The 26100-nt window shown below is 44.8% G+C and overlaps 3 protein-coding genes and 1 long non-coding RNA gene across 10 annotated transcripts in view; 2 read left to right on the top strand and 2 right to left on the bottom strand.

Moving 5' to 3' along the window:
- The window catches only part of PHF20 (PHD finger protein 20), a 136841-nt gene extending 131717 nt beyond the window's left edge, over positions 1–5124 (top strand). For all 6 annotated transcript variants that reach the window (XM_082430124.1, XM_082430125.1, XM_082430126.1 and 3 more), the window contains one exon: positions 2583–5124. In XM_082430124.1, coding sequence (XP_082286250.1) covers positions 2583–2725 — 143 coding nt within the window. In that variant the 3' untranslated portion in view covers positions 2726–5124. The remainder of the gene's footprint in view (positions 1–2582) is intronic.
- Positions 1–26100, bottom strand: part of LOC309645400 — a 253464-nt gene that overhangs the window by 151919 nt on the left and 75445 nt on the right. The gene's annotated exons all lie outside the window — the stretch shown is intronic.
- Positions 6594–7543, bottom strand: SCAND1 (SCAN domain containing 1). The gene has a single exon (XM_082430385.1). The coding sequence runs from the start codon at positions 7382–7384 to the stop codon at positions 6845–6847; it is 540 nt and encodes a 179-aa protein (XP_082286511.1). The 5' UTR covers positions 7385–7543; the 3' UTR covers positions 6594–6844.
- CNBD2 (cyclic nucleotide binding domain containing 2) overlaps positions 7593–26100 on the top strand; it is a 75455-nt gene continuing 56947 nt past the window's right edge. Inside the window, exons 1-4 of one of the 2 annotated variants that reach the window (XM_082430192.1) lie at positions 7593–7910; positions 10256–10309; positions 23140–23277; positions 25699–25752. In XM_082430192.1, the coding sequence (XP_082286318.1) occupies positions 7719–7910; positions 10256–10309; positions 23140–23277; positions 25699–25752 (438 nt within the window). In that variant the 5' untranslated portion in view covers positions 7593–7718. Of the gene's footprint in view, positions 7911–10255; positions 10310–23139; positions 23278–23308; positions 25753–26100 lie in introns of those variants that run through there. The other variant, XM_082430191.1, reaches the window with a different exon arrangement.

Raw genomic sequence — 26100 nt, 5'->3', positions numbered from 1 at the left:
AAAATGTCATTGTTTCAGTATTAACCATTATTTAATAACTTATGTAGTTGTGTGAACAGTCTTATAAAACTAAAAGATGAAAGATATTTAATGACCATGAAAATACTGAATCTTTTAGCATTAGAAAGATTTTTTTTTTTTAAATGTTACCGTAGTAAGCATTGGCCTCTGTCTAGATGGTCTGGGGGAGTGTATTTGAAATGAAACTTTACCTTTATAACCTTCTGCCTTGCTTGGAATCATGATACTGTTGAGAAGCTGTTGAGCTTCCTTAAAAGAGAAACTTGGGGTGATGGTCCAGCACCTGGTGTGGAGAGAAGGCTGGCTTACTGGATGCTGGGGTCCAGAGGAGGTGCTGTTGGCTCCCACAGTTCTGGGTCTGGTCTTCTTCGTTCCTGCTAGAGAGAAGACTTCCACCTTCGGGGCTCCAAACACTCCTGTTAACCAAGTTCAGAGACTATGAGTGGCCTAGACTCTTCCAGTCTGCACACTGACTGATGCTCTTTCTCCCTCTGCGTGCCTGCTGGGTCACCATGGTGTTGGGGGACGTCTTGGGTGAGCCCGAACCGGATCTGAGGTAGTTCCAGTAGCTTTAAGAGGGGCCTCTCAGCAATTGTAGAATCATCTTGCCAAGGACAGACTGACTGACATTTTCTCTTGGAATCAACCCAGCCTGCCTTGACTGCCTTAGACTCACCCAGATGGGCTCTTACGGCATTAACTTTGAGTCTTTTCTCCATTTACTTTTTTTTTTAAAAAAGGATTTATTTATGCATGCATGCCAGGTCTTTGGGATCTTCATTGCTGCGTGTGGGATCTTTAGTTGCGGCATGTGGGATCTAGTTCCCTGATCAGGGATCAAACCTGGGCCCCCTGCATTGGGAGCGTGGAGTCTTAACCACTGCACCACCGGGGAAGTCCCCCCTCCCTTTACTCTTGTGCTCTTTAGCTGAGCAGTTCCTGTCTCTCTCTAGTCTGTGGACTTCTTTTTCTTTTTCTTTTTTTTTTTTAATAAGACTTACTGTTGTATTGAAACTGGTCACTATGGAGTTTTTCTTGCTCAGGAGGTCACTGGCCAATGTCATTTAACTTTGATCCTTTACTCTTGGTTTTCAAGTTCCGTCTGAGAAGTCAGTTTTATATTTCTTATTTTCAAGTCCTTGTACTTGTTGGGATCAGGAGGAGGGAAGGTTCCTCCTCCTTGGAACCCCCAAGTACCAACAAGAAATCTGATGGAGGAAGGTGAACTCTGCGGAGCCCGAGCGTTCAGTGGGGCATATCGCTGGACTGTTCCTGCATTCTCTCACTGCCTCTGTTGAGAACCTACTATGTACCAGGCAAAGTTGAGTGTTAGGGAAATAATGGTGAGTAAGGCAGACTCTGCCTCTGCTCTCATGGAGCTTGATCTTATGTTAGAGACAGATATTAATTAAATCATCCCATTATGTTTAATTACAAACCAGGATAAGTGCTCCAAAGGAGAGCAAGTGATATAGCATAGCACCTGCGACACAGGGACCAGATTCAGAGTGTAGAGTTGGGGAAGGCTTCCCTGAGAAGTAACTTGCAGGGAACAAAGGATTTAGAAAAGTGGGAAGGAAGATGGAGGGCTGGTCTGAGGAGGGCGGAGGATTGTGTGTGAGGCTGCAGGCTGCTTGAGGAACAGGCACTGCATGGTCTTCCTCTTTCTGCACTCTGGCTCCAGGGTCCAGATGGTGCTCAGTAGAGGTTGGTGCACAGCCTAGAAAGGCTATGGGCAGGCCGGGGTAAGCACAGGGCCTACCTGGAGGGGCTGGCTCTTGTCAGAGGTGCAGGGCTCTGGAATGGCCCCTCCCCAAATGCCAGAGCTTAAGGGAGTGGCTTGGGGAAGAACAAATATCTTTCTATAGAGAAATTTCTGCTCTCAGAAGCAAGACAGCTTTTTAGATATTGAACTAATTGTAGTCAAGTTTGTTAGTACCTGGACATTTTACATTAAGTACTTAGAAAATAAAATCAGAGTGTTCTGTGCTACTGATGATAGGAATCAATATGAAGCAGATCAGAATTTATGGAGACAAAAATAGACCTTTTCAAGTCCCTTTAGATTCTCATTTTTCTTAACAGAAGGCTAAAACACCAGGCTTTCTGATTTTCAACATGGGAAAGCCTTATAAAGATGGGGCGGTAACACTGAGAAAGGTGGGTCCTTCCAAGCCGGCTAGACTATAGAGATGCACGAATGCAGTAGTCACTAGCTATGTGTGGCTATTTAAATTAATTAAAATGGAATAAAATTTAAATTCAGTTCCTCAGTTGCACTAGCCACATTTTTAGTACTCAGTGGCTATATTAGACAACACGGACATAGCCCATTTCCGTCATTGCAGAAAGTTCTGTTGGACTGCACTGCTCTACAGCATTTGAGCTTTGTCCTAGGAGTAATACTTTGCAGAGAGGGTGATGAGTCAGTGTTGCCTGAAATGGCCCTCCCTCCCCGTCCCCCATGAGTGGTTAGGTGGGATAAAGTGCTGAAATTCTTGCTGACATTCTTGCATATCAAGTGTTGAGAACTCACCGGGTCCTCTCTCTTCTGCCTACAGTGTTGGAGAGCTGGCTGGACTACACTGGGGAGCTGGAGCCCCCGGAGCCTCTGGCCAGGCTTCCGCAGCTCAAGCATTGCATCAAGCAGCTGCTGACGGACCTGGGCAAGGTGCAACAGATCGCACTCTGCTGCTCAACATGAAACTGGGCACCCCACACTAATGGGGCCACAATCCTGGGGCACCTGCAGGAGGAGCTTCACATATTTAAATAAATAAACCTAGCATGCCGAATGCACGTGACACCGACTGACTTCAGGGATCTGGGCAGGGGTGTGATGGACTTGGACAAAGAGGCCGTTTTGGCTGCTGGAAGGGAGGGCACTCTGATCTCGAAGCCTACCAAGAAGGTAGCAAATAGACTCTTGGGATTCCCTTCTTCTGTGCACATTGTTGAATGGAGAGTGAGTCTTTTTGCACAAACTTCACTTGAAATCGTGCCACTGATGATAAATGGAATGAGAGCCAAAAAAGTTTAGTCGGAAACAGTTGTAAATTCAACTTGCAGCTTATTTAATTGACTTCTCTGTCAGGTTGGGGCACATGCCAAGCCTTCTGGTTTTCTGCCTGGCATGGATTTAGGCAGCAGGCATCATTTTCGTTTTTCCAGCTTCGTGGGAATGTTGTGACTTCACCATTCTGTGGAGGTTGGGAAGGAGCAGAGGCCTTGGTGCCCTGCCTTCTTAGAACTCTTCACTTTCTCACCACCTCTCTTGCATGACTTCATGGTACCAGGGACAAGTTTTGTATGCTTTCATCCCAGAATTGGCTGGGTTGTGTCTTTTGTAGCAGAACCCATACAGCCTGTGGAAGAACTAGAATCTCACTGTAATAAGAATCTAGGAGGAATTCCAAACTGAAGCAGGCAGGGTCTGGAACCCAAAGGACAGCATTTTCTACCCACTTCTTGACAGCTTACCAGTTCTATTTAATGTCCAAAAAATGGTTCCCCCAAATTTGAACTCTCACTGTAAAGATTTGTTACAAAGAATGTGGTTTGGGGAATTACCTTACTTTGTATTGTTGTAAACAAACCAGATTCTACATCTGCTGCCGCTTTTCTCCTTCCCCGAAGGGTATATGTTCAGTAGTTGGCATTTTCAGAATTGTTTTAATATACTTTAACACTTTAAATTTCCTGTTCGTATTATTTTGTGAGATCAAGGTGATTATGCTGCTTAAGGTCCAGGTACAGTTTGTACCTTTTGAGACAATATTTGTTACTCTTCCAGGTTACGGTTCCACGTGTAATTGTTTTGTTTTTCCTTACTAGGCAAAGTTAAAGAAAATGTTCCATGCTTTGAGGAGTGACCCATTTTACCATTTAGTTTTCCTATCACTAAAGGCAAAAATCAAAGCACATCTATCCATTAACACTCACAAGTTAATTATGGGTTTATGAATCTGTAATGTTATATGCTGCAAATATTTACTATGTAAACGTGAAGTAGCCAATATCTCAATAGCAATGACAGTATCTCCGGTGACCTTTGGGATGGTTAGGCTTTAAGGTACAGGTCATTGCAGTCACAAAGCCCTCTGTACCAAGATTTGTTTCAGGGTATGCTTTGTCTAGTAATTTAACTCACCATTTGATATAAAATGAATTTAGGACAAGTTGACCTGCTGTAGCTCATCCATCAGAGGGAATACATGTGGCTATGACATCTGTAGTAAAGCTGACACAATTCCTCTGTAAGAGGTTGTTTCCCATTGCTAATGTTGGTGTTTCTGGTGTGGGAAGAAATGCTCAAGGAGTATGCATGGCATCTGTGTTTTGCATAATTTATCAGACGGCCACATTATAAGAACTGTGTGAAGCTTGTCTGAAAGGGGAAGAAACAGGATGATTTTCTGTAGGCACAACTGTGAGGTATGGTGACTTATTAGATTACTGATTTTTCTTTCCTGAAAACACATTTGAGCATAACTTCTGGGGAAGCTGTAACTTTAAGGGAGTCAATCTCATGTCTTTTTCAAGATGAAATAAGAAACTGAGTTACCCTAATTTTGCGAAGTGGCCATTATTGGGTTTAATGTATGCTTTTTGTAAAGGAAATAATCCCATTTCACTCATTGTGACCTTTGTCCTTAGGGAAGCAGGGGGTGACTCCAAGTTCTGATAAACCCCAGTGTGCTTCCCTAATTTAAAGCCATGTTGAGGGGCTCCATCCCCAATTCCTGGGTCACGTTGAATTAACCCCAGGCTGGAGCACTGGAAACTGTTATTTGCAAATATTACTGTTACCATTTAGAAATATGTACACTACCTAAGTTTTCTTTTGAGAAAAACTATCCACCTATAAAAAAATTTGCCTTGACAAAAGCAGTTCTGGTTTGACTAATCATTTTGTTTAAGTGATGAGTGTATGCAAGGTGGACCCTTGATGAGCCAACATTGCACTGTGGATACATATCTATGTTTACGCGCTATTAGAACAGAAGGCGCTGTATATAGAAATGTTGCTTTGAAGCAATATTTGCAAAACATGCAAACTTCTGTATCTGTATTTGGAAAAAATAAAACAGGTTTTTGTTGCTACGTTTCAGTCATTTGTTATAGTTACCCTATTTTTCTTTCATATATATTTATTTTTTTTATATTTATTTTTATCTGCATTGGGTCTTCGTTGCTGCATGCAGGCTTTCTCTAGTTGTGGTGAGTGGGGGCTACTCTTTGTTGCGGTGCACGGGCTTCTCATTGCAGTGGCTTCTCTTGTTGCAGAGCATGGGCTCTAGGCATGCAGGCTTCAGTAGTTGTGGCACACAGGCTCAGTAGCTGTGGCTCGCGGGCTCCAGAGCGCAGGCTCAGTAGCTGTGGCGCACGGGCTTAGTTGCTCCGTGGCATGTGGGATCTTCCCGGACCAGGGCTTGAACCTATCTCTCCTGCATTAGCAGGCAGATTCTTATTAACGACTGCACCACCAGGGAAGTCCCATCTACCCTGTTTTTAATGTGCATTAATTTTCTATAAACATTACCTTTTAAAGGAAGCCTGCTTTTACATTCTAAATAGATGTATCTTCTGCAGGGAGGCAGATGCAGGCTTAAACCCAAAATCCCAAGGAAGTATGCAAAATACTTTTGAATTCATTTAAGTGTCTTTAATATTCAAAAGTAAAATGCCCCACACCACCCTCTAGCCCAGTCTGGCTCATGCTTTGTGATGTGAGCTGCAGGACTAATTCAATTTTTGATTGTTGAAAGCAGTGCAGGGAAATTAGGTCTGGCCTGCCTTATATTAAAAGATGGGACCCACTGCAATTAGGACCCTTCTGAGGCCAAGCCAAACGGCCTATGAACCCCAATCAGCTCCTTCCTGGGTGTGCGGAAGACTCAAGGAATGGAGTAGGCTCTAAGGTTATATTGCAGAGCTTCCCTATTACTTGCCACATTGCTTCTTCCCTCCTAAACAATTATGCTTATTAAAAAAGTTAAGGGAGGCAGTTGGAGAGACATTAAAGTGAGTAGCAATCCATTAGTTCACACCAGATATGCTCCTTAAATCTTTCAAGAGCCTTAAAATTTGGTAAGAAAGGCGAGTATGGAGGCTTAAACCAGAGCTCACAAACAAGAACTAGCCTATCTCTGTAAACATCTGCACTAAACACTTACTAAAATAGCCCTATAACTTGGGCCTTTGGGGAAGTCTGTTCCCAAAGGGCAGGCTGATGGAGCAAGTTGGTGGCAGCATTGGTATAACAATAGCCAGTTAAATAAGCACTAGTAGAGCCAGCTATTTGCCGGCACGACCCACCGCCATCTACAAGACAACAGAACACTGTCATCTGTTCTCTTAGGTAGGAAAACAAGCTCAAATTCTAGCTAGTGAGAGGTAGGGGCGACGATGGAACACAGGCTGCTTGCTGGAGCCCTCATTACGTAGACTCCAACAAAACAAAGGAAACCCAAGTGGGGCGCTGGGGAACGCGCAGGAAAAAAATTTCCCAGATGTGGCGGCCCAGGCCTAACCAACACATAAAGATCCCACAAAAGCCAACGATGGCCAAGTGAGTGAGAAACAAAGGCTTTATTCTCATGGGCTCCCAAGTTGGTTTCGTCACCAGCCAGAAAGGAGGTCGGAAATAGGCTCGGGAAAATAAGCACGGTAAAGGACGAACGAAATGGACACACGAGACTGCAGGAACTACCAAAACTCGTTTGTCATTAACGCGTAATGGGGAGCCAGGCTCAGGGCCTCGGATCTGATCATGGCTCTAGTCCAGAGAGCGCCCGGGCCCGGCCGCCCGCAGCTCTGCCGCTCAGCCGGTGATGCGCACGTCCGTGCGGCGGCGAAGCCGCCGGGCCCGCGCTGCCTCGGGCAGGATGGCGAGCAGCTGCTCCTGCACCAGCATCTCCACGATCTGCTCCTTCGTACGGATGTCGGGCCGCAGCCACTGGCGGGAGAGCTCCCGCAGCTGTCGGAACGCCTCCCGCGGGCCTGCCGCGTCCTGGTAGCGGAACTGCCGGAATCGCTGGCGGAACGTCTCCGGGCCGGGCCGGGAGCCGGCAGGGCCTGGGGGGGATCGCGGAGCGGCTTCGGCAAGCGGCGCGGAGGCCAGGGGTGCGGGCCCGAGGGGCAGCTCCAGGGCGGCGGCGGCCGCCGCGGGAGACGTAGGATTCGCTTCGGGGGCCGCGGCGTTGAGGCTGGACGACTCGGGGGCAGGCGGTGGGGTCTCAGGAGTCGAGGAGGAGCCCATGGAATTACGCTCCGGGCCTGAGCTCAGGCCGGCCCCTTCCTCTTTCCCCGACAGTGGCGCGAGGCTCTCGGTTACTGACAAGCTTGGCTCACTCGCCGCCATGACTCCAGCTCCAGACGTCACTCTTTGTCCGGCAGCTGTGGGCGCAGCACTGCGTCTGTGAGAGGACGGAGTGAAGAGGGAGACGTTTCCGCTAAAGGGCGGAGCCCGCGCGACCCTGAGGGAGAGGGGCGGTGGGGACCCCCAGCCTACCAGCGCCAGCAAAGCGCCTGGGGCGGCCGGAAGTGGGCGTCCCGGCTGGCTTCTCTATGGTGAGCTCGGCGCGCGAGCGTCCGGAAGCTGAGTCCGGGCTCCCGGAAGCGGCGCCCCCTCGCGTTCCTGAGTCTCGGCAGGAGGCTGTGGCTGCCGCAGGCCCGCCGGCCAGTCGAAGCGTGCAATGGCTGGCTCCGGCTGGTGGCGCCTGCGAGCACCAGTTCGAGGAGGAGGAGAAGTCGAAGAGTCGGAGGAGGAGCCGGAGGAGGGGTCGGAGGAGGAGTCGGTGCCGGAGCCGCCGCTCAAGCGCAAGCCCAAGCCTAAGGAGAAGGGGCCCAGAAGGGGCCGCTTGCAGGTGACCTGCGTCTGCCCCTGCGTGCGCGCCTCCTTACTTGACCCTGATTAGGATGATGGCGAACCAATGGCTCCCGGGGGCTGGCGCCCGGCGGGTGGCGGGAGCGGGACGGCTGTCGGGTGCTGGAGGAGGGCCCAACTCGGGAAAGTTCTCTCGCTCACTCAAAAGAGGAGGGCAGTACACCCGCCTTGTGGCGAGGATGACACAAGATAACGTGTGTAAGATCTTCAACACACGTAGTAAAAGTTGCCCTTTTCATGGCACAAAGTAAATGCTCAAGAACTTTTTGCCATTACGATTTTTTTTCTTGGCGTGGCCTCTGAAACCAAGGGACAGGTGGCTCTGTGGGTTTTGCTTTTAATTTCAGGATTACTAAATAGACTAAATGCGTAGCCTCATATAGTGGCCACTAGCCACATATGCTTACTGAGCCCTTGGCATGTGGCTAGTGGGAATTGGGATGTGATGTAATGTAAAATACAGCCAGGACTTAGTATGAAAAAAAAATGTAAAATATCTCAATAATTTTTTATATTGGTTACATGTTGGATTGGTAGTATTTTGCATATATTGGGTCAAATAAAATATATCATTAAGCTTAATTTCACGTGTGTCATTTACTTTTAAATGTGGCTACTAGAAAATTTTACATTACGTATATGGTTTTCATTATACATACGTTGAACTGTGCTACCCTATTGGAGTCAGGCTGCCTTTGTGGAATCCCCGAAGGGTTTATTTGCCTTAGGCCAGAGTTGCTGAGGGGATTAAATAGTGAAGACTTTGGAAAGAAAGGGCTTTTAAAATGTTTGTCTTCATTAAGTAAATTGCTGTCTCTGAGCTACAGTTTAATTATCTGTAAAATGTGGATGTACTAGAACTAACCTCATTAGTAGTTATGAGAATTCAGTGAGATGATGCAGGTAAAAGCATGTAGCTCTGACAGCCCTTTGGTAAGTGATATTCTTTTTGACAACTGGCTCACAAATATGTTTTGTATGTATTCTACAGACTGGGAAACTAAGGGAGAGACAGGGGTCCCTTATGAAGATTTTGTATAACCCTTGCAGTACCTTTGATTTCTATGCAGAATGAGTGGGCCTCTTTAACAGCCATCAACATACCAGTGGCCCTGATGTAAAACTTGCCTCCCCCATAGGATGTGCTCTTGTAAATGGGTTGAAGTAGATCCTCACAGAACAGTTTCCACAGCCTGAAAACCTTGAAAGTCATCACAATGGGTCTTTAATGTTTTTAGTTAGTAATATGTAAAAATTGAGAGATTTCACGTGCAAATCTGGATTTCCAGTTTTTCTTGAAAAAGTGGACAAGCTGGCTGCACTGGACCCATCCCCATTCCTGCCAGTTAACAATTAGCTGGAGCTGAGCCTCCTTCCTTTAGACAGATACTCTGTTCCAGTCAGGCTCAATCCCCACCCACCATTCCCTATTGTTCTCTGAAACAGAATGCTGTTTCATGTTACATTAACATTCAGAAGAGTTCATTTACTATTGCTCTCAGGTTGTCGTTTTCCTTAGAGCCAGTACTTTTCCCTATTTTCTTTTCAAAGGTGGGAAAACAGGGGCCTAGAGTATGTGATACCTACCAGCTTCAAACCTTTCCTTCCTCTGCCAGGACCCTTGGCAGTTGGGTTTGCTGCCCTGAGAACCAACAGTCCTATTTCCTGTGTTGTAATAGGCAGGTGATATCCAGGGCTAAGAGAGCCCACCGAACCCTGCTGTAAGGATGAGGGGTCCTGGAAGTCTTCACTCAGGAGGGGACATTTAAGCCTAGACTCAAGAAAAAGGGTGGAGTTAGGGGCATTCCAGGTAGAAGGCACTGTCTGTACCAAGGCACAGAGTGAATGGGAGCAAAGCTTTGTGGAAACTGCAGGCTGAGGTGAGGTCTGGGGAAGGGATAAGAGCTGAGGTTGGAAGGTCAATTAGAGGTTAAATCATAAAGAGCCTAGAATTCCATGTTGAAAAATTGAATCCTTGTCCTCTTGCAGAAAGGAACGAACTCTTGTGGTACTGGGAATCGCGAGTGTTAGAGCTCTAGCCCATTTCTTCCATCCCTATTGGAATCACAGAACATTAGAGATAGAAGGAGACATCTTAGAGTTCTACTAGAATTGTAGAATATTAGAATGGAAGGGACCTCAGAGATTAAATCCAAAATCAGTTTCAGTTATAAGCCCCCAAAATCTATTTTTAAAAAAATAATACCTCTTCCTAGAAGAAGGATGCACTTACATACTTCTGCATACAATTTCAGGTAATTTCAGATAGCCTTGAACCCATCCGGAGGGCTCAGGTTAAGTTTAAAATATATATTTACATGCATTCCATTCTCCTGAATTTTACAGATTAAGAAATCAAGATACCAAGAGGCAAAGGACTGGTCCAAAATCAAAAACCTAGTAAGTGTTTCCAGGAGGACAAAATTCTTTTGACTTCCTAGTCCAATGCTCTTATCATATTAGACATTTTTATTAGCACTAGGTTGGGAGCTCCCATGGGAATGGATGATAAATCATTCATCTCATATCACTTAGCTTCCAACACAAGGCCTGACTCCCAGCTGACACTCAGTAAATGTTGATTAAAGAGGACAAGCAGTGGTTTGCAGACCATGCCTGTGAAAGGAGAGCTCCAATAATGATTTCCAGACTCTTTCAGACAGATTTTGTTGTCTTTTGATGGCACATTGTTGGGGGTTGTGGAACAGAAGCCTAGATACTATTTTTTTAAAAGCTTTTTATTTGGAAGTAATCATAGATGCACAGAAAATTGCAAAAAGAGTGCAGACTTCACTTAGTTTTCCCTGGTGGTAATAACTATAGTACAATATCAAAACCAGGGAATTGACATTGATATAATCCACAGAGTTTATTCAGTTTTCACCAGTTTTATATGCACTTATTTGTGTATGTATGTAGGCCTATGCAATTTTGTCACGTGTAGATTAGTGCAACGATACCACCATAAATATCTAGAAATGTTTGATCATCACAAAGGTCCCTCATGCTGCTGCTTTATAATTACACCCATTCCTTTCCCATACGCTGTATCCCCAACCGCAGGTAACACTAATCTATTCTCCATCTCTTTAATTTTTTTCATTTCAAAAATGTTGTATAAATGGAATCATTTACTATGTAACTTTTGGGGATTGGCTTTTTTTCACTCAGAATAATTCCCGGGAGATTCTTCCAGGTTTTTGTGTGTATCAATAGTTTGTTCATTTTTATTGCTGAGTCATAATCCATGGTGTGGATGTACCATGGTGTGTTTAGCCAGTCACCTGTTGAAGGACATTTGAGTTATTTGCAATTTGGGGCTATCACAAATAAACCTGCTATGAATTCTTTTATAATATGGCCTTAGGTAAGTCATATACTCTTTCTGAGCCTGGGGGTAATAACACACAGAATGGCTCTGAAGAGTCAATGAGAGAATATATGTAAAATAACCAGTACCAGGTCTAGTATTATTTAGATGTTCTTTAACTTCTTACATCAATGTTTTATAATTTTCAGCATACAGAACCTGCATATATTTTGTTATACCTAAGTATTTCATGTTTTTAGTGCTACTATAAATGGTATTGTTTAAAATTCTTTGATTTTTAATTGTTTGATAGTATATAAAAATACAGTTGAATTTTATTTAGTAACTTGTGTCCTTCATTAAACCAGGAAACTCAGCCCCACTGGGGTTGTTTCTTCAAGTTTTTACTACCCTCACTCCCAAAATCCACTTGGCATTATTTGCTTTTCAGATTCTGAAGTTGGTTGCTGTTTGTATTTTGTCCAGAGTTTTTAGTTGTAACGGATGAGGGAGAGAGGCTGTAATGGGATTACTCCATCTTGGTTGCCACTGGAATTCATTATTTATTCTGATACTCAAATTATCTCAGATTTGACCAGTGGGAGCCCCTTCAGGCTGACTTCTGTGTCCTTTTGATACGTCTCCATCATTTTTTGAGTATTTTCTTACTTTCTAGCATATCTTATACCTTCTCTGTCTCAGCTCAGGATTCAGTCATTTCTCCAAGAAACCCTTGTTCTTTTAGTGGAGAATGGTGTTTAGAAACCAAGATTTGGGCAATGGGTTTGTTCATTGCTGTTGGAATGGTCACTGCTCCTAGGCTCTCTCATGGACAGAGGGAGGGTATATATGTAGGTATATACGGTAAGTGCATGTACATTTATATCTGTTTATTTCTACATCTATCTATATATATTGAAATCCATGAGTTCACACCAACACATTCAACTCCAGTCCAACACCACAGGGTTTATTCTAGTTTTCTCTCTTTCTATACATTTAATTCCCTTCTTTGACAGAGAGAAACCTGGCTCTCACGATCTTCTTTGACCAGCCCTCCTGAATGTAACCAGTCTCCTGTTGTTGCATGCTAACCCTGTCCCCCACCACCATCCCCTCACCCCAGTCCCCTCACCCTGCTCAGGGCTCCGGCACCTTGTGCTACCCCACCACAGCCTCCCTCTACCCCCAGACAGATGCCTGCTATGCCTGGCCTCACCTAATGGCTTCTAAACAGAATCATTCAGGAAGGGTGGGGGAAGGGGAATGAAACCGTACCTCGAAACCTCACACCTTAGATGGGACTCAAACCCAGTTGCACCTCAGATGGGACGTGAACCCACAATCTCTGGCTTAGGAGGGTACTCGAACCCACAGTCTCCCAGCTGAAACCGCACACCTGGGCTCAGAACATAAGGAAGCTCAGGTTCTTTACGTCTCAGCACAGAAGGAATTCAACAAGAGGCAAAGTGATAGGCAGAAAGTAGATTTATTAATATAGGATGCTTGTGGAGGATACAAGTGGGCAGGGAAGAGGGATCTGCCCCAAGAATTAAGTGGGCTACATTTTTATAATCAAAGGAAAAATGAGGACGGGGAGAAGACCACCTTTGTCCTCTTCCTTTGTAAAGATGTAGCAGGAAAACGGGGCACAAGAGGATGGTCATGTCCCAGGTCTTGGGTGAGTTCCTGGGACAGGCCACCAAGTGAGGGTCCTTGGCCTCACACAGGAAAGAATTCAAGAGCGAGCCATAGTAAAGTGAAAGCAGAGACACACATTCCATAGGCAGAATGCGGTTCGTCTTAAAAGGCGAGAGCGGCCCTGGGAGAAACACTCCACAGAGTGTGGGTCATCTCAGAAGGTAAGAGTGGCCCAGAAAGATGGGGTGCTTAGTTTTTATGGTCTGGGTAATTTCATAGGCTAACAAATGGGAGGATTATTCCAACTATTTTGGGGAAGGGGTGGGAATTTCCAGGAATTGGGCCACTGCCCACTTTTTGGCCTTTTATGGTTAGCCTCGGAACTGTCATGGTGCCTGTGGGTGTGTCATTTAGCATACACTAATGTAATACAATAAGTGTATAATGAGGCTCAAGGTCTAGTGGAAGTTGAATCTTCCACCATCTTGGGCCTAATTGGTTCTAACCAGTTTTTGTCGTATCCTCAACAGCTATGTCATTCTTTTCAAGGTTGTGCCCCCTTCCCTCCTGTCTCAGCAACATACTTTTTTTTTAAACTTAAAAAACAATTATGGGGCTTCCCTGGTGGCGCAGTGGTTGAGAATCTGCCTGCCAATGCAGGGGACACGGGTTCGAGCCCTGGTCTGGGAAGATCCCACATGCCGCAGAGCAACTAGGCCTGTGAGCCACAATTACTGAGCCTGTGCGTCTGGAGCCTGTGCTCCGTTACAAGAGAGGCCACGATAATGAGAGGTCCGTGCACCACGATGAAGAGTGGCGCCTCTTGCCACAACTAGAGAAAGCCCTCGCACAGAAACGAAGACCCAACACAGCCATAAATAAATAAATAAATAAATAAATAAATAAACCCAAAGTTTAAAAAAAAAAAATTGTGGTAAAATACACAAAACATAAAATTTACCATTTTAACCGTCTTTAAGTGTACAGTTCAGTGACATTAAGTACATTCACATTGTCCTGTAACTGTTACTACCATTCATCTCCAGCACATTTTCATCTTCTCCAACTGAAGCTCTGAACCCATTAAACAATGACTCCCCATTCCTGCCTCCTTCCAGCCCCTGGTAACCACCATTCTACTGTCTCTATGAATTTGACTCTTGTAGGTACCTCATACAATATTTGTGCTTTTGTGTCTTATTTTACTTAATGTTTTCAAGGTTCATCCACATTGTAGCATGTATCAGAATTTCCTTCCTTTTTAAGGCCAGTTTTCCACTATATATATGGCACATTTTGTTTGTTTATCTATTCATTTGTCAATGGACATTTGGGTTGTTTCTCCCTTTCGTTTTTGGTTTTTTTAAAATAAATTATTTATTTATTTATTTATTTATTTTTGGCTGCGTTGGGTCGTCGTTGCTGCACCTGGGCTTTTCTCTAGTTGTGGCGAGCGAGGGCTACTCTTTTTTTTTAAAAATTTTATTTATTTATTTACTTTTGGCCGCATTGGGTTTTCGTTGGGTTGCGCAGGCTTCTCATTGCAGTGGCTTCTCTTGTTGCAGAGCACGGGGTCTAGGCTCGAGGGCTTTAGTTGTTGTGGCTCTCGGGCTCTAGAGCACAGGCTCAGTTGTAGCACACGGGCTTAGTTGCTCCGCGGCATGTAGGATCCTCCTGGACCAGGGCTCGAACCCGTATCCCCTGCATTGGCAGGTGGATTCTTAACCACTGTGCCACCAGGGAAGTCCCTGTTTCTCCCTTTTGACTATTGTTTGTAAAGCTGCTATGGACCATGGTGTACAGAAATCTCTTTGAGTCCCCGCTGTCAATTCCTTTGAGTATATACTTGTTACACGAAAAACTGGGTTCGCCTCTTGGTGATTATCGAGCCAAAAGACACAACCAAGCCAAAAATCTGGAGAAGGAAGGATTTATTATTACTTACAGTAAGTAAGGAGACCACTGGGGATCTTTCCCAAAGCAGTGTCTCCTCAAACAGCAAAATCGGGCAAGTTTTAAACCACGGGCACATGCATATTCATGAAGGGGTTTGGGCGGTCAACAGAGTCCAAGCTTTAGTTGATTGAAGTCACGAGGGTCAGAAAAGGTCAACATCATCATCCCTTAGGTTCCAGTTGATGTAATGATAGAGCGTTTCAGGCTAATCTTTACCACTGAAACACAATTGGGAATCTTTACAACTGATTTATAATCTTTGCTGTTGTTACATCTCGTGCCTAATGCTGAGACCTGTTCAAGGACAAGCCTTGTGGCCAGGCTTAGATCACAAAATGTCTTAGGTCAAAAATGATGTCTCTTATGTCAAGAAAGCCATGCCTGGTTCTCTTTCTCTGGGGACCCCCTACCCTATCTTCTTACATACCCAGAAGTGGAATTGCTGGATCATATGGTAATTCTATGTTTAATTTTTTGAGGAACCACCTTATGTTTTCCACAGCAGCACCACCATTTTACATCCCCACCAACAATGCACACGGGTTCCAATATCTCCTCATCCTTGCCAACACTTGTTATTTTGCATTATTTTTTAAAATGTGAGATGTTAAATAGAAAATTTTACGGTAAGTTACCAGTGATCAAGAAATTCAGATTTTCAACAGATTTAGTAATCCTGTAATTTCATTTACACGCACCACATACTGCATACATCATTCCAGGGGGCCAGCTGTGCTCGTGGTGAAGAGGAAGCAGGTTCCTCTTGCTAATGAGGTGATTTGGATAAAAAGCCCCAGGCTATTCCGTTTGTGTGTGTATGTGTATGTGTGTGTGTGTTTAATTTTTTATTATGAAGTCTAAGAGGCTTGCTCTGGTCTCTCTACTGACTATTAACTTCTTTTTGATAACCTTTTTTATCATATACGTTTGATCTTGGGATGAAGGTCTGTTTTATCTTTTGATGTTTTGATGAGCTGAAGAAGATAACTGGTCTAGGGTGCTCAACCTAACCCTCTGTAGGTAATTATGTTTGCAACTAACTCTTATTATTAGTAATTCTCATTCTTCATAAACCAGTGTAAATTCAGTAGCCTAGATACTTCATCATCTTTTTGCCTTTTTCTCCTTTCACTGATTTCTATTCAGTTGCAACTCTCCTAGTTCCCAGTTTCAATGAACCTGTTTTCACTGTGGCGCTCTACCAGTAGCTCTGTGTTCCTTATTGTACTGCACTGATTTTGTTTTATTACTTAAAAACTGATTCAATCATTTGAATAAGTGAGATGTATATACATATAGATAGACAGATAGATAGTACAAAATTCAAAAGTCAGAAAGAGAGTAATTGGGACTTCCCTGGTGGTGCAGTGGTTAAGAATCCGCCCGCCAACGCAGGGGACACGGGTTCAATCCCTTGTCCGGGAAGATCCCACATGCCGCGGAGCAACTAAGCCTGTGTGCCACAACTACTGAGCCGGCACATCACAACTACTGAAGGCTGCGCGCCCTAGAGCCCGCGTTCCACAACAAGTGAAGCCACCGCAATGAGAAGCCTGTGCACCGCAACAAAGAGTAGCCCCCGCTCGCCGCAACTAGAGAAAGCCCGCGCGCAGAAACGAAGACCCAATGCAGCCAAAATAAATAAACAAGTAAATAAATAAATAAAATAAATTTAAAAGTTCACACTGACCTTTAAAAAAAAAAGATAATTGTTATACTTCTGCTTTTCTTCATCCTTTCCTATCCAGTTTTAATTATTATTGTTAGTTCCCTTTATATCTTTAAATGTGCTTAGACATCTGTTTCTAGGTTTATCAGATTTGAAAGGTATATTAAGATTTACAGCTATAAAAGTTGAAGAAACCCATGTGCTTAACCCTCCCACTTTCTTGCCCTCTGTGTCTCCATACTTGTTAGCTATATTATTTCTTGGTTCCCTTTTAATTGTTCATTTCCAACTCCTTCACTTGCTTTTTGCAATCTTATCCTCTGTATTCAGCAAGGCTCGCTTCCTTGTTGATGTTTCTGAAACTACCTTCACTTCTGAGGTGTTTTTTTTTTTTTTAATACTTTCTTTCCTGAGCTCTGCCGGTGCCATCTCCTCCAGTTGCTTCATCATCTCTTCTTTGAACTATAGCATCCTTGCTTTGATCTCTTGCTTTAAAATTCATTAAGCCCTTTGAGTCCTTTGTTGTTCATGATTATCATCTGTTTCATGTTAATTTTTTTTTTTTTTTTTGGTGAGTGCCTTTTATCTAACATTTGTTTTCCTTGTTCCCTGCCTCCCCCCCTCCCACTTTTCTGTAATATATTTATACAGGTCTGGTGCTATTTATTTTTTTACTATAATTCCCCTTCAAGTGAAGTGAGATCTTCCTGGTCAAGCTATTTGTTGGAGTTGTGCATGGAGAGGGGACTAGAGTAGAATTCCAGGCTGGCAGGAAGTCCTTTAAGGTCATTAGCGAAGCTCCTTAGGACGAGGGTTTTGTGTGAGTGAATTGTTTTAGTTTTTTCCTCTTCCCGGCAGATGGAGCTTGGCAGAGGCAGCGTTGCAAAGATGGCATGTCTGTGTGTTTCCCTGGTCCATGCCCTGCTTCTCCTTGGTGCCAGTGGTACCAGGGAGGCTCCCAGAGCCAGCCCTTACATCACAGCCTCAGTGTTCAACAGAAGGTGTTGTTGGTTCTGCCTTCAAGGTGCATGACCTTCTCTGGAGGACTCGGAGCTCTGCCAGCTCTCTTCCCCTGAGACCTCAGTCCCAGGCCTTCTCTACTGACTTGAACCCTCTGTGTCTTTTCGGCACTTGCCGTTTCTTCATTGACACGATGGGTTCCTACTCTGAACACCTTTGCCAGAGGGCTTGTTCTGCCACTGGATTGCTCAGCCCAGAAATGCTGGCAAGTGAATGCCTTTAGGAGCAGCCCTTAACCAATGGGACAGCTCTGAGGGGTAGGGGAGCAAAATTTGCCACCCCAAAATGTGTCTCTTTGGCATTAAGATTAATTTAACCTGATTATTTTTAAGAAACAGAAACCTCAGGAAGTCTTTCTTTTTACCTCCCCCTTAGCTGCCTAGAGAATTTAGATAAAGGGCCTGCTCCTGGAATAGAGCTAATGCCAGAGATACCTGCAGAGAATATGAGCTGAGTGTGGTAGGGGAAACGTGCAGGACCTTAGTGATCAGAGTGCATTGTGTGTCCCATTGTCTCTGCGTGGCCCAGGAAACATTTGTTTACCAAATATTTGTTTTTTCTATCTCCGTGTAAAATTGCCTTCCTCTCCTTTGAAGTCCCAAACCACAACCCCCAACATCCTCTTTCGTTTTTAGCTGAAGAAGCTGAAATTTAAGGTGAGGATTTTGGCCATTTTGGCAAATTACTCAGTTTTCCCAGGTCTCTCCCAAGTATACATGTTATTAAACTTTTGTTTGGTTTTTCTCCTGTTAATCTCCTGTTAATTGTCTCATGTCAATTTAATTCTTAGACCAGCCAGAAGAACCTAAAAGGGTACAGAAGAGGAAAATTTCTTCCTCCCTGACAGAGGCATGCTAAGCCCTTTGGAGCCCCAAATGCCAACAAGAATGACATGTTCGTTAATGTGTGTGCCTCTCTCAAAAATTGTTTTTAATGTATGAAGAAGAGCAGATGATTCTTCTCCTTAGTCATCTAACATAACAAATTATATTTATGCATTCTCTATTGACCATCCTTGCATTCCTGGAATGATATGCTATTTTAAAGTGTGCTATTGAATTTCATTTGCTTAATATTTTATTTAAGATTTTTAAAACAATATTCATAAGTGAAATGAATCTCTAGCTTTCTCTTTTTATGCTACCTTTATCAGGTTTTAGTATCAGTATTCTCCTTGCTTAATAAATAGAATTTGATAGTTTTCCTTCTTTTTATGCTCTGGAACAGTTTAAGAAACATCAGGATTATTGGACATTGCCTGTGAAAACTTCAGGACCTGGTACTCTTTTCTTTTTTGGTGGTAGTGGTGTTGAGAAAGCTCTTTTACAACTTTCTCTATTTCTCCTATGAAAATTAGTCTATTAGATGTTTTCTATTTGGGTCACTTTGGTAAATTATTTTTTTCTAGAAAATGACTCATAAAATCCCAGTATTTAAATGTTGACAACTAATTCAAAAATTTTTGAAAACTCTGTCAAAACTTGCCAGCAGGCTAGATATGGCCTGTAGACTACCATTTTGCAACCCCTGATTATAGTCAGAGGATTTTAGACCTGAAAGAGGCCATATAGATCCTATACCAGGGATTGCAAATAGGTAACACGCTCACAGGTAACACAGTTGTGTGAGGTGAGGACTTTGGTGAATTGGAGAGCCCATTCCCCAACTAAAGATAAGAAAGTTAAGTTTTCACAATATTTTAACCAAAACACCATGTGGATCAAATAAAGCAGTCTGCAAGCTCAGTTTGGCCCATGGGTGGCTTGTTCGTGGCCTCTGCCAGTTTAACCCCACTTCCTGCCATACCTCCTGGGCGTCTCACTTTCCAGCCACATCTCATGCTCCCTGAACAAGCCCTGCCCTTTCTGCATGTATGTTTATAGCTTTATTCTAGTGAGACGACCACAGCTGGCAACAGATGAAGTTGGGAGTGTCTCCTTTTGAGGTTCCATCAGGTTTTTGGTTCTACCTACTGGCATCCTCTAATGCCCCTCATTAGCCTGGTCCTCTCCATGTCACTTGGATCCTGAGGCAACTCAGGGGCAACTCAGGGGACTGATGGGACACCCCCCTGTCCATATCTACCTCCTACTGTCTCTTTTGCTTTTCCCACGTCCAGCAGTCGTTCCTCTCTGAAACCCTCTAAACATTTGTAGGGGATCTTCTTATATTTTCTTCCTCAAGACTAGGTCTGGGGTTGGGGAGGCAAAAACTCCACACTGCTTCTCTCTCTTTCTCTCTTTTTCTGAAACTTTTTCTTCCTCTGTTTATTCCTGAGTTCTTTACATCTCTTCTCCAGGTAAGGGGGAAAAACCAGTTCTATCTCTTCTCACCTCTGTAAGTGATTAGTGTCTCACCCCAGGAGTGGCGGCCTTTGAATTTAGTAATTTAGAGCCTGAGTATTTCTTCCCAGCTGTCCAGCTGTCCTCACTGTATTCAGTACCCTTCCATTTGGCTATCAGTTTGGGGGGGCTTAGCCGGATAAGAATGGCACGTCAGACAGTAACTTGAAATTACAGTTTTTCACTGAGGATTCTAGTACAAGAGCAAGTTGGGATTATCAGCTGCCATCTTTGATCTAGTAGAAAAAATTACTTTATAACCTATATGCTTCACTTTTGGAAAGACCTCAGAGTCATTGAGTTCCAGTCACCAAATACCTTTTAACACTTGGCACCCCATTTGGTTGAGGACTTCCAGTTTGCTGAGTGTTCCTGATTTGCTGGTTTAACAAGATTTATAGGATAGTGCCAGGCACCTACACTCCAGGGTCATCTCCAATTTCTAAGCCTCAGAGTGGTCCCCAGGCTGAGGTTTTGGATGTCCCCACCCCAAGCCCAGAAGCCTCCTACTGTCTTTAAGCTGGCCCTGTGACTCTGGCAGTCATTTAGCTACTTTGAGCCTTAGCCTCATGCAGGGAGTGGGTGTGAAGTCCCTCACCTTATAATAGTTGTGAGGATTAACTAAGATAATACCTATGAGTGTGCACTAAATGTTAGATTCCCAGATTCCAGTTACTTCCCACTGCCCTCTCTTCCTTCCAGACTCTTCCAGTGTGACATAAGGAGGTTCTGAGAATAGATTCATTAGAACGAGGCTTCCAGCCACTGTTGGTTGGGGATGAGGAATGGAGAGGAGCTCTTACCTTGCCACTGAGGGAAACTTTGTGTCCAGTATAACTGGATTCTTGGGGAAAGACATGTGGTCCTACCCTTGAAAGGCAAAGGGGCTGTTGTGCCATTTGCCAACTCAGGAACCATGAAGAGATACGTGGTGTCCCATTCCTGGCAGATCCTGAAGAAGGAATTGGTGAGGAGTGTCAAGGGCCCCGGGAGGGAACAGTGGAAGACTGAACAAACAGGTACTTAGAGGAAAGGAGAGGCAGGTGTAGGAGGCAGCCTCGGATAAACGTGGCCACCCTGTACCTTTTGGAGTCACAAAGGAAAGAGTTCCAGATCAGGCTTCAGAAAGACTGAATTCTGACCCCTGCCCTGTAGCCTACTCTGCCCTTGGCATTGGCTACACTTTGAGCCCCTGAGAACTGCTCTGTACTCACCCTTCTTGCTATTAGGAGAGTCAGAGAGAATAAGGCCCAGCATCAGGGTAGAGTAATAGGTTAAACTTATGGACTCTGGAGCCAGACTTCCTGGGTTTAAATCCCTATCACCTATTAGTGGCTAATATTAGTATTAGGCAAGTTACTTGATTTGCTGTGCCTGTTTTCTCTTCTGTAAAGGGTGATGATAACAGTACCTACTACACTGACTTATTATTGAGGATTAAATAAGTCAATACATATAATAGGCTTAGAGTAGAGCCTGACAATGGCAAATTGTATTCAATAAATATTAATTTTATTAATAAAGCTTTTCCCCATATTTCCTTTAGATATATAATTTTTAAAAAATATTATAGTTACAGGTAAAGCGCCTCACCATCTCACTCCCTTTCTCCTCACTGGCAACCACTTTCCTGAGATTGATATGTACCCTTCCTGTCTATATTTAAAAATTTTTATTATATCTGTGTGTATCCATAAGCAACTGCAGTATGCGGCACATTTTAAAAAATGGTATCATAAGTGACATCTCATTTCACCTTTTTTCCACTCAAAATTACGTGAGCTTTACCCACATTGACACACACTCTAGTGCCATGTCCAGTCCCGTGACTCTACCAGATGTATTTTTCTTATTTGTCCCTAAAACGTCTTTTACAGCTTGTTATTATGAACCAGGAGCCAATCAAGGTTCATATTTTGCATTTGTTTGTATGTTTCTCTCTTTTTCTTTTATAAATTTATTTAGTTAATTTATTTGGCTGCGTTGGGTCTTTGTTGCTGTGCATGGGCTTTCTCTAGTTGAGGCGAACGAGGTCTACTCTTCGTTGTGGTGTGTGGGCTTCTCATTGTGGTGGCTTCTCTTGCAGAGCACGGGCTCTAGGTGCGCGGGCTCAGTAGTTGTGGCTCACAGGCTCTAGAGCGCAGGCTCAGTAGTTGTGGCGCACGGGCTTAGTTGCTCTGCGACATGTGGGATCTTCCCAGACCAGGGCTCAAACCTGTGTCCCTTGCGTTGGCAGGTGGATTCTTAACCACTGCGCCACCAGGGAAGCCCTTGCAACTGATTTTTTGAAGAAACTGGGTTAGATGGCTTGTAGATTGTTTTACATTCTGGATTTGTCTCTTTGGTGTTGAACTTGTTTCCCTGTCCCTTATACTTACTTGGCAGGTAGAGGGTGACTGCCCTTACTCCTCAATTCATATTGGGATGGAGAGGCTGATTTGTTCTCAGCTCCAACTCCAAATTCCCAGGGAAAAGATAGGATGGCTTACCTTGGATTAGGTGTTATATTAGTTTTCTTTTGACAGCTGTACCACAATTTAGTGGCTTAAAACAACACACATTGGGACTTCCCTGATGGTCCAGTGGTTAAGACTCCATGCTTCCAGTGCAGGGGGCACGGGTTCGATCCCTGGTTGGGGAATTAATATCCTGCATGCTGCACGGCGTGGCCAAAATATAAATTAAAACAAACAAACAAACACACATTATCTTCTGGAGGCTAGAAGTCTGGCACAGGTTAAAATCCAGGTGTTAGCAGGGCTGTGTTCCTTTCTCGAGGGTGGAGGGAAGAATTCATTTCCTTGACTTTCTATCGTCTACAGACCACCCACATTCCTTGGCTCATAGCCCTTTCTCTGCCTTCAAAGCCAGCATTGTTGCATCTCTCTGACCATTCTTCCCTCAGATGCATCTGATTCCATCATGCAGGCTCTTCACATCACCCCTCACTGCGTGCCGTTACTTGTGCACATTATTTTCTGGACCAAAGTGAAGGACTTGACAGTTAACTAAAGCTGTGCTGGGGAATGTTTTAACAGGCTCCTGGGGAGGGAGATGCCCCCATTTGTAGTAGTTGCCAGTTTCTGTGGCATAAATACTCCCACCATGGCCAATTTCAAGCTACCAATATGATTTCAACAGGCTTGAAAACTTCCTAAAGATGTAACTATGTTTCCAGCAACGACACTGCATTTAATCCTATTACATTTCACCTTGTTCAGTACTATCCAGCCTGCTGTTGACTGTTGAAAACAGATGGTTTCCACGGATCTTGTTTGTTTTGTTTCCACAGGGGCTGTACCAGCTCACCATGGATATCATTATGATGAACCGAGTGTGTAGAATGTTCCGCCAAGGCCTCAGGGGATTTCGGGAATATCAGATCATTGAGACTGCTCACAGAAAGCACCCTATCTTCTCTTTCTGGGATGTAAGCTGCTGGGCTTAGCAGGTTTATATACGGTTTAAAGGGGTCCAATAAATAGCACCTCACTTCCCAGCCCAAGTTCTGAATCAACTGAGAGAGAAGACAAAGGGTAAAGCAGATGGGAGACTGAGCTGTCACTTTTATTAATGACAAAACTTATATTGGAGAAGCTGACGGGTGTCATCAAGCCAGAGGGTTACCTAATACTAAACCCCAGAGTTGGACAGCCTTATCGACGACCCCAGTCACAGGCAGTGCTGGACCAAGGCAGGCGTCCACTGCAGTAGCAGGGTCTCCTGCCCTATACTCACCGCAGGGAAGGGCAGAGCAGAATGTGGGCTTGGAGGGATGGAGAAGGGGATGATCATGCCCGGTTTCTCCTTCCAAATTCACCAAAGAGTTTAAGTCACTCCTTCTCAGCGTGAAAGGAGAGGGGCTGGTAGTGTTCTGCTAGTACAACTCCCTCCACGTAGAGAGAAACATCAAGAGTGGGGAAGAAGCCATCTCCATTCCAAGGGTGATCAAAACAGCCAGAAGAAATCCGGGAGCCACAATGGAGCCAGGATTTCCCGAATACCTACCAACTGTTCATCTTCTCTGCCTTCTTTCCTGTCCCCCCCGCCTAGACAAGAAGGGGACATTTGCAGGGCCTCTCTGGTGACCTTGCTTTCTAGATTTTCTGGAAGGTCCCAATTTCAAATATTTTATCCCAGTGGTAGATCCTGAGCCCCTTTTTGGGTCAGGAAAGTTGATCACCATTCTGTTAACTTGTTCTGGGTCCCCAAGGGTGTCTTCATTACTATCCAGGGCTCCAAAGTTTCCCCAGCCAATACCTAGACAAACCCTGCCCAGATTCCTATTGTGCCAGCCGCGCCTCCCCACTGCATCCAGCGATTGCCTCCAAAATATTTCCCAGAATGGTTTCTGAAGCCTAGCAGCCAAGGAGAGGGGTGTGGAGGGGTGGTGATGGGGAAAGGAAGGTGTCTTAGGTTGGTTTCTGAGGGACCAGCAGGTAATGTAACTGTGTATATGTGGCTGAGTTTAAGATGAAGCAGGGAGTAGGCACCTGGGGGCAGCTTGAGGGGAAGGGCTTGCCCAATCTAAAGACATTCAAATTCATATATTTTGAAGACATTTTGGTGGCCAAACCAAACAAATCTGCAGCCAGATTCTGCCCTGTAAGTGGGCCATGAGATGAGAAGGGTTGGAGCAGGAGCGTCGTAACCTCAGGAAGGACCTTCTGACTCAGGGTGTCACGCAGTGGTGAAGCGAAGGGCCCTGGAGGCCAGGAGTCTGTGGTTACCAGAAGACTTGGGTTGGTGCCTGGGCCGCTGGAAGCTGAAGACCAGCGTCAGGCTTGTCATCACAGGAGTGCGAGGCTAAACCTAACAACATTGCTCTGTCAGGATGGCCTTGAGCGGAGCGGAAGCCTCTCAGGGACAGCCTATGGGGGTCATACGGCTTCCGGGCAGGGAGCCGGGGGGTTGGGGCATAGTGTCGGGCAGAGAGAGCCGTAGACTGGTTTTCAGTGGACTACGTGAATCCAGATCTTTCTGAACATCACGTCTTTCTTTCATTGGCCTCCCTGAGAAGCACCACATGGATGTATAAACTATAAATGGAGGGAGAGGACAGGGAACCGAGTGGGCTCTGGGGAAGGATGTGAGGTGTGCCCAGAGAGATGAATGGGGGGGTCCTGGTTTGCCCCAGGATGCTGTTCAGGGCCTTGTTTGTCCCTTTCCTCCCCTGCTACTCCCCCCTACAGATCTTTTTCCTCTCTCTCTGCCCCTTTCTCTACTCTTTCCACATCCTCTCTGCATCTGTTAGGAAATAGGGTTGAATTAGTTCATCCCTAAGACCTCCTATACCTCTTCTTCCTGGCCATCCTTCAGATGAGGACCATTTCCTCACTGTGTGATTCTTGGGCAACTTCCTTCACCCACTTCAGTTCCTCAGTGGAGCTGCTCAGTAATACCTGCTTTGTCCTGATGATGAAATGGAATAAGATAAGCCGTGCCCGGCTCGTTATAGGCACTTAATGAAGGTTGGCTTCATTTGTTCCTTCCTTTTTATCCCTCTTTTCTGTTCTTTTTTTTCCTCTATACTTTCCTTTTTTTTTGCTTCTTTTCCCTCTTCCTTTTCTCTCTCCATCCTTCTTCTCTTCATCCTCCTTTCCCTCTCCCCACCCCCGTCTTTCTGTGCCTCCATAATAATACATTGTCGGTGCTGGGCCCAAGTCCTGTGTGGAGCTGGGGCTTTTGAGCGGAGGTGGACATGAGAGGCCCAGCTGGTAGGAGGTTTCCCAAGGCTTCCTGCCTACCGCAGTGGCCCAGGTACGCAGAAGGGTTTCAGTGCAAAATTCTAGAAACAGTCTTGCTGATTCTCCTTCCTCTCCGCAGCCCCCTTTCCTTTTTTTTTCCCCAGAAAAAGAAACAAGGCCGAGTCACATTTGATACCATGGACTTCATTGCAGAGTCGGTATGTATACACAGCTCTGACCTTGCTGCTGGGAATTTTTTTTTTTTCTTGCATCATAGGCTGAAAGAAGCCCTGGGCTGGGTATCAGGATAGCTGGGTTCAGACCAGGTTCTGCCACCAACCCAGTGTGCCACCCTGAGCTAGCCACTTAGTTTCCTCCCCTATAAAATAGCTGATCTTGGTGATCCCTTTCAGTTCTGGCATCCCAAGACTGCGAGCCTTCCCCGCCGCCACCCAGCTGAACCCCAAACCCATTGTTGCTTTATAGCTGAGCAGAACCAGCACGGGAGATCACCTGTGCTTGGACCAGTGGGAAAACCGTAGAAGGCAAAGGAGAGGATGTGAGAG

This window comes from Balaenoptera physalus (assembly GCF_965194825.1).
Source record: "Balaenoptera physalus genome assembly, chromosome: 16".
NCBI lineage: Eukaryota > Metazoa > Chordata > Mammalia > Artiodactyla > Balaenopteridae > Balaenoptera > Balaenoptera physalus.
Note: the sequence above shows the minus strand (reverse complement) of the source record. Positions and strands in the feature narration are given on the sequence as shown.

Excerpts from the sequence above, each read along its gene's own strand:
- SCAND1 (XM_082430385.1), bottom strand. The coding sequence starts at position 7,384 with ATGGCGGCGAGTGAGCCAAGCTTGTCAGTAACCGAGAGCCTCGCGCCA.